This window comes from Semicossyphus pulcher, unplaced genomic scaffold (genome assembly GCF_022749685.1).
Source record: "Semicossyphus pulcher isolate SPU_LCO1_2020_fin unplaced genomic scaffold, fSemPul1.0.p SCAF_21, whole genome shotgun sequence".
Lineage (NCBI taxonomy): Eukaryota > Metazoa > Chordata > Actinopteri > Labriformes > Labridae > Semicossyphus > Semicossyphus pulcher.
The window spans coordinates 1,770,491-1,783,512 of NW_027211695.1; the positions used below are offsets into that span (position 1 = coordinate 1,770,491).

The 13,022-nt window shown below is 44.7% G+C and overlaps 1 protein-coding gene across 1 annotated transcript in view; it reads left to right on the top strand.

Moving 5' to 3' along the window:
• Nucleotides 1–6,182, top strand: part of LOC138600540 (NACHT, LRR and PYD domains-containing protein 12-like) — a 154,961-nt gene extending 148,779 nt beyond the window's left edge. The window contains exons 12-15 of the mRNA XM_069671983.1: nt 1,109–1,282; nt 1,627–1,794; nt 4,652–4,698; nt 4,879–6,182. Coding sequence (XP_069528084.1) covers nt 1,109–1,282; nt 1,627–1,794; nt 4,652–4,698; nt 4,879–5,426 — 937 coding nt within the window. The 3' untranslated portion in view covers nt 5,427–6,182. The remainder of the gene's footprint in view (nt 1–1,108; nt 1,283–1,626; nt 1,795–4,651; nt 4,699–4,878) is intronic.
• The last annotated feature ends 6,840 nt before the right edge of the window (nt 6,183–13,022 follow it).

Below are 13,022 nucleotides of genomic sequence, written 5' to 3' on the forward strand. Positions count from 1 at the left end.
CTTAGGCTTTGCAGCAGAGTCCTCCATGGCAGGGCTGTTGGTCTGCTCCTTCGGTCTATTTGTTGTCCAAAACCTGTCCATTTTGTGCTAGCTAGCTAAACGCAAGCTTGAGGAGCAGAGCAGCTTGATAACAACCGCCAGGTCTACACAGATTATGATGTCGTTATGACGTCGTCATGCCGAATTTGCAGCTGAATTTGAGAATTCGAGATTACGGCAGTTTACGAGTTGTACGTTTCAGGACAAAATATATATATATTTTTTTGCATTTTTTTTCTTATCTTCCCTCCAATTTCCTGAGGCCCCCCTAGCGGCCCCCACTTTGAAAACCACTGATCTAGTGGAGCAGATCCAACAGTCCCTGAGATCAGGACGTCTCTCCACAGAGAAACTGTCTCCTGCTCAGTGGTCAGCTCTGGTCTTCATCTTACTGTCATCAGAAAAAGATCTGGGCGTGTTTGACTTGAAGAAGTTCTCTGCTTCAGAGGAGGCTCTTCTGAGGCTGCTGCCAGTGGTCAAAGCCTCCAACAAAGCTCTGTATGTGCACACATCACTATCCAGGTTTAAAAGGTATAATCTCGAAGATTTCCATTTAAATAAATGTCTGTTAAGTCTCTATCTATCGCAGAATCTATCGCTACAATGGTGTTTGAGCCTACTGATGAAAGCCTTTGCATCTGCAGTATATAGTATTATTATGGACTGGGTGTCTGTGGCGACATTCGTGTAAAGAATCACAAGCGGCGCCCAGTTAGTGACGCGTTTCCCATCAGCCAGCAGTGGTTGGTCTGCCAGAGAGGGTAGGCGGAGCTAAGCGGCTGCTTTTCCGCTCTCTGCAAGTGTTGCGAGTAAACAGTAATCTACTATGGCTGAACAAACAAAGAAAAGATGGATGACTACAGATACAACTTCAACAAGAAGTGAAAATCCAAAGAACCAGCCGGCGCCAACCGTGGACGTCTGGTTAAACTGGGAAGTGTCATTCTGCAATATCCGTTGAGCCAGAGAGCATTAAACTGAAATCTTCGAGATTAGACCTTCAATATAGCCTTTCTGAAAAAATGAAAGAGTGACTGTTCGTGATTGCTTTCTCGTGATTCTCTTTCAGGCTGAGTGGCTGTAAACTGTCAGAGAAAAGTTGTGAAGCTCTGGCTTCAGTTCTCAGCTCCCAGTCCTCTGATCTGAGAGAGCTGGACCTGAGTAACAACAACCTGCAGGATTCAGGAGTGGAGCTGCTTTCTGCTGGATTAAAGAGTCCACACTGTACACTGCAAACTCTCCGGTAATGATTCAACAATTCTTACAGGTTAACTTAGTAAACTTTCTTTACATTTCTGGAGTTGATTGATGATGATTTGGCTGGTTGTGAACATTTTACAAACAAGTTATGCCAGGCAGCCAGTACAAGTATGACATCAGAGCTCTGACTGAATCAATTATCTTTTTAGTAATATAGTGCCAGAGTGTACTCTGTGTTATATTATTTACAGAGACACAACATGAATCCACCATGAGATAGAAACACTTCTTTTGTGTGTGTGTGTGTGTGTGTGTGTGTGTGTGTGTGTGTGTGTGTGTGTGTGTGTGTGTGTGTGTGTGTGTGTGTGTGTGTGTGTGTGTGTGTAGTCTGTCAGGCTGTCTGATCACACAGGAAGGCTGTGCTTCTCTGGCCTCAGCTCTAAGCTCCTCCCACCTGAGAGAGCTGGACCTGAGCAACAATCATTTAGGAGAACCAGGAGAGAAGCTGCTGTATGCTCGACTCGAGGATCCACGCTGCAAACTGGAGACACTGAGGTACCTTCAGACAGACAGACAGACGCTCTCACGCTGTCTCTAACTGAGAAACTCTGGTTCATGTTTAATGGTGGATGAGTGAAGGTGTGATGTAGATTCTGACTTCAGGTACTTTCTCACTCCTGGAAATGTCCGCACATTACCCAGAGGAGATGCATGTGAAAACACAAATGCCTGAATCAGTTTGTGGCGATCTGCCAATAATGTTTGACAGGTTTTTGCTTTGCTTAAAATTCAATCGCCAGTTTTAAATTTGAGGTATATAAATATCTAGGGATATTCTATATCCTAGGGTACACGGTAGCTCAGTCTGTAGGGACATGGCTTGGGTGCCAGAGGGTGGCCGGTGCAAGTCCTGCTAAAAGTGTGGAACTGGGGCTGGTAGCTGGAGAGGTGCAAAGTCCTTTCCTGGGCACTGTCAAAGTGTCCATGAGCAATGCACCTAATCCCCAACTGCTCGGGGCGCTTGTTCATGTGCAGCGCCCTCACTCTCACATCTCTCCATTAATGCATGTCCTTGGTTCCTGTGTGTGCATGTGTGTATTTTGGGCCTTTGTGTGTGTGGCATGTTTGTACTAACAGAGTGAAAAACAAGATTAGGTCTAAACCTAGTATGTGGCTGACCGCATCAGGTCAATGTGCGCTTTTGTGGGCAACACTGTGTTGGGATCCGTGCAGGTGAAGAGGAAAACAGCCGGAGTCGACAAGCTTCTGGTGGCAGAGGAGACGTTGTTTGTGTCGGTCCTTCTGCAGGTGACGAGTTGCGGTGCAGCGATGCGTTCAAGTTACTGAGAAAAAGTAGGAACTTTTAAAAACTGCCCCGTTTAATCAGCGTGGAGCTGATTGTGCGCTGGTGGAGTTAAAGTTAACTTGAACAAGAAAAATGACCTCCCACAGGACTCAAGTCGCTGTGGAAAGGCTAAAAGGGAAAAAGTACCTCCTAATGCAACTCTGGCTACACATGAAAGGCAGAGATATGTGGATTTCACTGCCCTTTATAACCTGCATGAAATCCTAGCCGTGTCACAGGGACCCCCTGGGATGCCCTCGGCTTTCCTCCAATGAAACGGGGGAATTTCGCTCTCCCCTCCACTTCACACTTAGGTGTGAAGGAAGGATCATTCTGGGATACTAAGGCCATGTCCACACGGAGACGGAGCCGACTTCGTTTTGAAAAAGATTTCCGTAAACACGGCGCCGTCTCAGTAAATGTTTGCGTCCCCACGACACCGCTGAAACGCTGTATTATATACAACTGGCCTGTGGGTGGCGCTGTAACGCAGCCACACAAATACAACAAACCGGAGAAGAAGAAATAGAGCATGCGTATAAGTGTCGATGGTGTAAAATATGAGTGGAACTAGAAAAGAGACCTTTGTGTGGACTGACGACGAGGTTGAACTTCTGCTTCGGGTCTGCAGAACGAGCGCGACACTGTAGTCCGCCATAGTTGTTGTTGTTGTTGGTGGTGGTGGGGTTAGCGCATGCGCGACGTACGGAGGCGGCGTGATTCAAGAAAGATCCGTATAGGCTGTACACACGGAAACGCCAGGGTGGCGTTTAGGGATTTATCCACTCTGGGAGGCGATTTGAAAAATTAGCGTATACGGGCTCCTGAAACGCCGGTTCTGTGTGGACAAAACGACCATACGACAAAAAACTTTGGCGTTTACTCCTAAACCCGTCTCCGTGTGGACATGGCCTGAGTCTTCGTGGTGTTTTAGTACCCTTATCAGGCTCCTCATCTCCCAAGTAGGCCTCTCCTTTGTTTGAGCCACATGGTGAGGTCCCAACAACTGGAAGCGTGGCCTGTGCGTGACGGCTGCAGGACGTGTTCATTTCATTTGAAATGCATGAACACGACTCGCGCTGAAAATGTAGAGAATAGGAGGCTCGCCTATTTTTACCACGAGCCGCACACGGTTCTCGTTGTGATGAGTCCTATCGATCTCTGACAGCGATATTAACGTCTCTTCCTGTAGTTAAAGTCACAGGCATGGAGAGTAAAGTAGCTCAACGCTTCCAGTAAGTTTTTTCAAAGTAAAAGCCCGATCTGGAAATCTGACTCCCCTCGTTTGTACACAATGCTTTTTAAGTGTTTCCCGGGCTGTTTTTTTAACTTTATTTGTAACTTTTCCAGGAAGTTATTTGATGGATGAAGTCACTCACAGGCTCCTTATTGCGGTTCCTGCTTAATTTTCTTTGAAATAAAAATGTAGTCATAAGTCTCCTGCAGGCCATAAGTATATATGTTAGTAAAAATAAATAAATAACATAATGTTACAGACGTAACTTGGGTGCTATCTTTCCCTCTCTCCCCCTCGCTCGCTCTCCGTCTCGGCTCATACGTTGTTTTCGCTGTGTGTTAATTAAGTTCGTGTTTCTAATGTAAACAAGGTCGTTTTCTGTTAAGACCAACCCACGGAAACCTTTAAAACAAAGACCAGAAACTACCCCTGGATATGTGGGCTGCGGACGTAGGTGACGACAGCGGAGGAGCAGCGGAGGAGTAGGCTCGCCTACTCCCCGAACAAAGTATCCAGAGCCATGTAGAGAGAGAGTCACGTCAGTGGAGGTCCAATATGCTCCATGATCCGCCATTGCGATGTCGCAACTCTCTCTCTCTATGGCTCTGAAAGTACCGTCAGTCACTCACTCACTCACTCACTCACTCACTCACTCAGTCACATACAGACTCATGTGTAGGGCTGACCCCGGGGATTAATAAAGAGTCCATTCTTCTATTGTTTTCCACTCCGTCTTTGAATGTACGTCCAAATTACACGTAGTATTGACATCAACACAAACCATCATCAAGGTGAGCACATGTGAACACAGCTTCTGTTTCTTCCTTCAGGTTGGACCATGGTGGACTTCACAGACTGAAACCTGCTCTGAGGAAACGTGAGCGCGTTTTAAGTTTGATTCATGAGAACACAGCTGCACATGCTCAGTGATGAATTTCAATCAGTGCTGTCAAACAGTATTCTAAGTTTGATTGACTCTCAGTAACTGTCAGTAAAGTTGTTCTTGAATGAACAGATGATAACCTGCAGCTGTGTCGTGTCTCCTTCTCTCCATCAGACGCCTGTGAGCTGGAAGTGGACACAAACACAGTGAACAGATACCTCAAACTGTCTGACAACAGGAAGGTGACACGGGAGGAGGTTCAGTCATACCCTGATCATCCAGACAGATTTGACACCTGGCCTCAGCTGCTGTGTAGGCCTGGTCTGACTGGTCGCTGTTACTGGGAGGTCGAGTGGAGCGGAAGGGTTCATGTATCAGTGAGTTACAGAGGAATCAGCAGGAGAGGAGGCAGTGAGGACTGTGTGTTTGGATGTAATGATCAGTCCTGGAGTCTGTTCTGCTCTGATGGTGGTTACTCTGTCTGGCACGGTAACAGAAGAACACAACTCCCTCTCTCCTCCTCCTCCTCCTCCTCCTCCTCTGGTAGAGCAGCAGTGTATGTGGACTGTCCTGCCGGCACTCTGTCCTTCTACAGAGTCTCCTCTGACACACTGACCCACCTCCACACCTTCAGCACCACCTTCACTGAACCTCTGTATCCTGGGTTTAAAGTGTGTTCAGATTCCTCAGTGACTCTGTGTAGGTCAGAGGAACTCTGCTGACTGAACTGAAGGCTTAAATCAAGAAGAAACTGGACTTGGTTGAACAGGTCCATTAACCAAACGTTGTCACGGAGGGTTCTGGTAATATCACAAAGGCAGCAGAAAGTATGATCCCTACATTAAAGCATAACTTGTCAGCTTTACTCTCTGTGGAACGTTTGTTCTTCTGACTACAGTGAAGAACATTACGAAAGAAAGGAATGATCTTGTACATAGTGTGAAATGTAGTATCCTGTAGGGCTGTGCCATATCATATCGTTCACATTATACTGGTATAATTTTTTTTACATGATAAGAAAGTGTCACGTGTTTCTTCTGTTCTTATTTTGTTTCGTTAGTTGTTTTTAATAATGTAAAGTGACTTTGAGTACCATGAAAAGCGCTATATAACTAAAACGTATTATTATTACTATTATTAAGAAAGTCCTGCTTCTTATTTCCTGTTCCTAGAATGTGAACATTTACATAAAGTTTGAATTTTTGAACATTAGGAGTTAACTGATAATAACCAATCTGTATGTTTTTATTATACTTGCCTTAAAGTTTAATATTTCATGTTTAGGTGAAGAATAGCCTATTTTGGTCATTTTTTGATAAACATGTACTGTCACTTTAAGAGAGCGCACCCCGGTGCATGTACTTCTGTGACGCTGTTGTACGCTGGCAGTGTGTAGAGGCTAGACTAGCTGTGGAGTCACACGGGTTTTATACCGTGTCCTGTCCTGTCACGTTTTCTGTTCAGCGGATTAACATACTTGTGACACATGTGGAATAAAGTTTTGTGTTTTCTCAACTCTACAACGGAAACCGAGTGGATTTGTAAAACTTCAGCGATTGGACACGTGTAAGCCAAGGCTACCAGCTAGGTCATGTTTTCTGCGGTAACACTCCGACATGAAGTGGTTGAGAGTAAATACACACTAGCACTGTGCGGTCTATCACATTAAAAACACAATGCAGCATTTTTAACGGGACTCGTCGCTCCGTCAACAGTCAAACACAATACAGCAGATTCCACAGATAATAATGAACACACTGTAACACTGTCTCTGCCCAGACTAAAGCCACTTACTTGGGATGGCTCTCTGTAGCCACCTGTGTGTTCGGTCCGGTGTTGGGCGGGGTCCTCAGCTTGAACACGGGTGGATCCGTGGACGTGTTGTCCGATGGTTTGGGCTGATAAGAACAGCTGACGAGTTAAAGGAGAGCAGAGAGCAAACCCTAAAGAGTGGAAAATAATAAACATTACTATTAATACAATTATTAATGCACTGTTTGTGTTTGATCTCTCAGATAGAGAGCTGCAGGTGAGCATTATCACCTTACAAATATAGTGATATGTGATATGATAGTCTCATTTTTTATTTTTTTGACCAAACCAACATTAGATGAATTTTAACGGACTTACTGAAGCACACTTCGCCCAACATATTGTAAATACAAAATACACACTCCTACAGCATTCCTCAGTTCGGTCCAAGCGTTACAAACGCAACGAATGCCTCCTGCTCGTGAACAGACCGGAAGCACTATACACAGAGCTAATGCAGCATCTTGCTAGCTTACCCACACTCGCCTTAACAAAAGTACAAAAGGAGGTTATAAAATGACTCCATATTAATACACACGAGGAACAAAGTATATACAAACCTTGTGCCCTCATCAGCCAGGTGTTTCACCGGCTAAAAGTAGCGTGTTGTTTATCGTTTAGGACGACGCACTTGCCGTTTTTAGTTTTACCGCTTCTTTGCTTTTCTCCTACCGACACCACCCTTTCAAAATAAAAGCACCGGTCCTAATTATGTTACTAACAGGAAAGTATTCACATAGCCTTAATTATTTAGGTAATTTACCACACGATCAGAGAGAAGTCCTCTGTGTGGACAATACCTTTAAGCAGTGCTGTCTCAGTGCTGTGGTGGACTCTAGATCCTGACTGAACATGTTGTTATGAAGAAAGTCACAGAACTGATTAGACACTACTTTCTCCAGGATGTCTGTTTGTGATAAAGTGAAGGTTAGATATCATTCTATAGTTAGCTAAGGTGCCTGAATCAAGAGTCAGCTTCATTGCAGCTACTTTAAATGACTGCGGTACCTGTCAATAAAGACATATTGATCATATCTTGCAAAGCTAACTAAGGGAAAGACTTCCTTAAGCAGCCCAGTGTGAATCAGGTCTCAGAGACAGGTAGATGGTTTAGATGAAGAAATGATGGTCAATATTAGAAAACAGACCAGGTTTAAATCTGCTCACACATTCAGTCTCTAATGTTTAAATGTGATCATTAGAGAAGCGCATGCAGTCACTAATACTGAGGGCTGTAGCAGTCTGCACCTGAACTGCATGAACACATAAAACGGGGCTCAAATCACAAAACGAAAGCAGGTTTAAACACACATCCAGACGCGTGAAACTGCTGATTAGATGTAAACCAGGAGCTGAATATTCTGTGTGAGGATTCACATTGTCCTGCTTCTGTCACTGAAGTGAGTCTTACCTATTGTCTGTTCTGTTGTAAGTTTTAGATCGATTATCTGTGTGTGGCTTGTAGGAGGAGAAATAGAAGGCTCTTTATACAGTGAGCCTGTAGGAGGCGCTGCTGGTCGGGTCAGGATTTAGCGTAAACCCCATGAAAGCATGGATCCATCCTGCCTTGTATCAGCGGTTCAGGCTGCTAACAGATATTTTTCTTGGCACACTTTGGACCCCTTAGTGCCATTTGAGCATCGTTTAAACGCCACAGCCTGCCTGAGTATTGTTGCCGACCGTAAGAAAGGCCTAGTGGTTCCAAAAACACAGTTCAAGTGAAGTTATTTTGTTGTGAAAGAAATCCAGCACTCCCGGGCAGCAGTGTTTACAGTGCAGGCCTGGCAAAAACAAAGACTGGAGAAAAGTAGTACTTATAAAATGTCTGTGAAGGTCGTCAGTCATCCAGGTCATGGTAAGCTTAATCCAAAAGGCAGCTGGACCTGGCTGAAGTTCTTGAAGACGTTTCACCTCTCATCCGAAAGGCTTCTTCACTTCTGACTGACTGAGCTCGAAATATAACGGCTCAGGTTAACGACTCACCCTTGATTACACATCTGTTAGCATACTAATGACCTACAGAGGCTCATAGATAGTATCTGCTGATTTCTGCCTTTTACTAGGTTCCACATATATGTTGGTTGTTTGATACGTTTGGAGACCAAACAGAAGAAAACATCTCATGTGTCTGTTTAATGAGCTGATCGGATTCTTTAGATACACTGATCAATTATTATGTAGACTCAGAGAGACAGACAGAGATAATAAAGTCAGAATAAATGGTAAGACTGAAGCATGCGGAACATAAACATGACGTCTGAGGGCTGAAAGAAAGACGAGCTGGAAACAGTCATCAGACTGGTTTTTCCTGCTTCACGACTTTTCTACTTTCACTTTGTCCGGTTGTGACGCAGATCTGTTCTCCGTGTTGAAGCTTTGGTAAGTGACACTTTTCTCTGTTTTAAAGACTCTCAGATTAATTCAAGTGTAACAACAGCTGAATGCTAACCGTTAGCAACCGGGCTCACTAGCTGCTCTGAGAACAGATAGTGTGCTGGGATCAGACCACTGTTCCTTCCTCTGCTCGATACAGGGAGAGAGCTGCATCTTTATTTCACCAGGCTAGCAATGCTAATGCTAACCAGGGAGGAGGGAAGGACGGGGTCACTTGATTGACAGGTGTATCCTTCTGGCTGTCTGCTGGACGTCAACACATCTACGTTTTCTAATTTGTAGCTACTTAGCAGTTACAGAGCACTGACTATTGAGTTGTTGTAGTTTCTTATTATTTTTGTAAATGTTAAAGGTGCTATATGTAACTTGTAGAAAATCCTCATTCCTAGTGAGACTGTCGGCCGTTGAGGGAACTGCAGTCAACCTTCTTGTATGCGCTCACAAGGACACACGCACGCATCCAAGGTTTTTGCCGAAGACACACGAAACTGAGCACGCTCAGTGTCCAAAATCAACACTGTTTGTCATAATACCCAAGTTAGTATCATGTTAGCTGGCAGAGTTATTTGTCAAGCTGGCAACACTGACATACACACTCGGATAGTGTTTTGGTAGTCATAACGTTAGCGAGCATGCTAAGGTTAGCCAACTAGATCTAACATAACTACCTTGCATGGATCTGGCATTGTGCTTTGTAACCAAACGGCAAATTACTCAATTAGCAGCCAGATGAGCCCCGGGAGTCTGCGTGAGTTAGCTGATGTTATCTACTCGACGGTGTTTTGCTACTTGCCTAACTGGCGAATCATCTGTGATAGCAGACAAGCTAACGGTAGCTTGTTGACAGCTTACAGCTGGCTGGCTAACATTAGCCTAGGCAGGTAATGAGATGCTATTGGCAAATAGAAAACAATTGGTAGTTATACACATTTGCTTTGTTCTGCTACATTATTTACTCTTGGCCAAAATTTGTCGTGTTAGCTGGTGAAGTTATGTGTCAAGCTAGATAACTGACATACACACTCAGATAGCATTTTGGTAGTCATAACGTTAGCGAGCATGCTAAGGTTAGCCAACTAGCTCTAACATAAATACACTGCATGAACCAGCAAATCATCACAAGCATTAGCGAACATTAGCCAGGCGGGGCAGGGCGGCTGGAGAGAGCTGGGATGAAGCTCTTGTGCTGTGAGAGAAAAAACGCTGCACGCGGTGAGAGAACGCTGCACGCAGGTTTTGTTTCTATGACAACAATAAGTCGTGGGTCTGTTTTGATCCCCAAAAGCAATCGAAGGTCTCCATGATTCGCATGCCCTGCCGATGTTGACTCTAGTTTTCCCCCAGACGTCGGTCACTTCCTGTTTGGTCAGACGGGCTTCACTAGATAAACTTATTTTTGTTTTAATTCTTGTGTGTAGTTTGTGTTGTTGTGGTTGCCGGTCATTTGTTGGCATCCGTCTCCATTTCACAGCTTGCGTTGTCTCGTGTTGCAGACTGTAGTGGTGTAGAATGAGCTCTCGGCAGAGGTACTCGCGAACGCGCAGATTCGTCACACCCTCTTGTTTCCTGGAAAAACCGTCCCGAGTGCTTTACATAAAAATCAGCCCACATGTTGTTCGGGCCGATGAAGGAAGATGGGGAAGGTCTCAACTTATCAGTTCCTCTGCTGTCCCTTCACACATTGGCAATAAAAAATGATATTTGATTGATGAACATAAGTGAAATCTTACATATAGCCCCTTTAATGTCCTTTAGAGGACAAATAATCTGTCTCTCTGGGATTAATGGAACTTTCTGTTCATGCAAGAAGTCTGAGCTCCAGCTTTTCGGTGAGTTAAATGTTAGTGTAATTGTCTTGATATATTTTTAGCACTAAGTAGCAGGTATACTGTGTTCGCTATAGATGCCCGTTAGCCTGTTCAGTGTTTATCAAACATTTATTCAATCGTCTGTCAGTAAATAGGAGGCAGGAGTTGTTGTCTTTTCCCCGGGGAGATTACAGCGGACCGTAGAGATGAGAAGACGGGTTATTTTTCGTTTCCCGTTGTGTCGACTTGGCGCTCTCTCACCGGGCGAGTGAGCGGTGATTCCCCTACTTGTTTAGTCTGATAAATAAACACCTGCAGCCAGACACCTGTGGAGTTAAACAAGCGCATTCAGTATTTATACAGTCTATGGCTAAGAAGCATGTAGCCTAGCTTGTTAGCCGTAGCTGGCCTGGTAGCTTCGAGCTAAATGGGCTTGTTTCGGCAGCAAAGGTTCATGCGGCCCGCCCATAGTCCTCAGGGCTTCGGCTCGCTCGCGCTCCGCCTCTTTGCCCGTCTCTGGATTAGCCGGCTCTGGCATTTCCAATATGGCGACCGCCAATTCTGCCTTCAAAACGTTTCATCAGAAACCAATGCGCGACGTCACTGAGACTACGTCCATTATTGATACAGTCTGGTACAGAGATTTCATTCAATTGTCTGAATCTTTTAATGATATGAACTGAAGACGATGAAATCCTCAGTTTGCAGTTTTACTTTAACATTCTTGAATTGTTGCAGTATTTACCAGCGTAGTCTTTAGCGGTGAACCCCTCTCCGTCTTCAGACAGACTCAGCCTCTCTGGGATGCTCTCTTTATACCCAGTCATGTTCCTGACCTGTTGCCTGTTAATCTAATTACTTGTGAGATCTTCAGGTGTTTTCAGCATTTCACACCTTTTCCAGTCTTTTGTCGCCGCTGTCCCAACTTCTCTGAAACGTGTTGCTGCCATCAAATTCAAAATAAGTTTCCAAAAATGATGATATATCTCAGTTTCAACATTTGATAAACAGGAACGTTACTAAAATCACGAGCTGCAGGTTAGATGTCACTGGAGGCGGAGCCAACATTCAGTCCGTCACACCTGAGAGAAGGTGTGTTAAACACAGTCATGTGATCACCTGTGTGTTTCTGTCTCCACAGAGAGCTGACCACGTGGAAAGGTCAGTTTGTTCATCAGACTCTGCAGGAAGCTTCCAGAAACATGGAGCCACCACAGGGAAGAAGAAGGAGGAGAGGGAGCAAAGACATGCCTCCTGATCTGTCTGAATTAATGAAGAATCTCATCAAACATTCAGATTCATTCATTCAAGGATTTGAAAGTAGTGAAAACAGTGGTACACAGCTTGGGAAAATGATAAGGGAGATCGGTAATGAATTACATAAGGTGGAGAGCACAACGCATAAAGTCAGAACAGCAGCAGTTGTTGTTGGAGGAGTTGCTGCAGTCGGGACCATTCTGGGTCTGGCAACAGAGGGGGTGGGGCGCTTGTTAGTGGCAGCAGCAGCAGCAGCAGCAGTAGGAGCAGCTGCAGGAGGTTCTGTTGTGGTTGGTGCAAAAATATCTAAAAAATTAAAAGACAATAGAAGTGCAAAGAAAGTAGAAGAGCTGGGAACACAGTTCATGGAGATTGTTCATCCGGCAAAGGAAGTTGCGGAGCTTCTACAGTTGGTGTCTGAGAGGAACGAGGAGAAAGCCACTGAAGTTCAGGCTACACACACTCTGAAAGAGGTGGAGGAGTTTCAGAAGACTCTGACAGAAGTGACTGAACTGAGAGAAAAGACTGAACAAGCTTTGTCGCTAGCTGCTCTGATGCAGATGATTGGTGAGCCACTGATAGACATTGTGGCCATCTTCAGAGAAGCTGCCGCACCTGAGGAGGATAAAAAGTTAACAGACGCCATCATCAAGTCAGCTGATCAGAGTCAGAAGGTTGTTGATTCTTTACATGGAATGAAACAGAGACTGGTGAGCTTAGAGAGATGATGGAAACCAGCTGCAGTGAGGAGGAGACTCAGCATCTCACTCTACATGTCATGGCCGCCCAATCACGATGTGACCCCATTAAAACCTCCTGAATGTGACCAAGAGGAAGATGGACGGTCTCAAGCCATCGACCAAAGACGAGCTGCTCCAAGAGCGGCCCAACGTCAAAAACATCAACTTGTTTACTTTGCTTTGTTCCAGATTTTTTGCGGAGCAGAATATGTTACACGTCACACTACTGTAAATAGTTATATAGAGTACTTTTTGTTTTTCATTCTGTTTCAGTAAACACACTTTAAACAGTTTTTGTATAATCTGG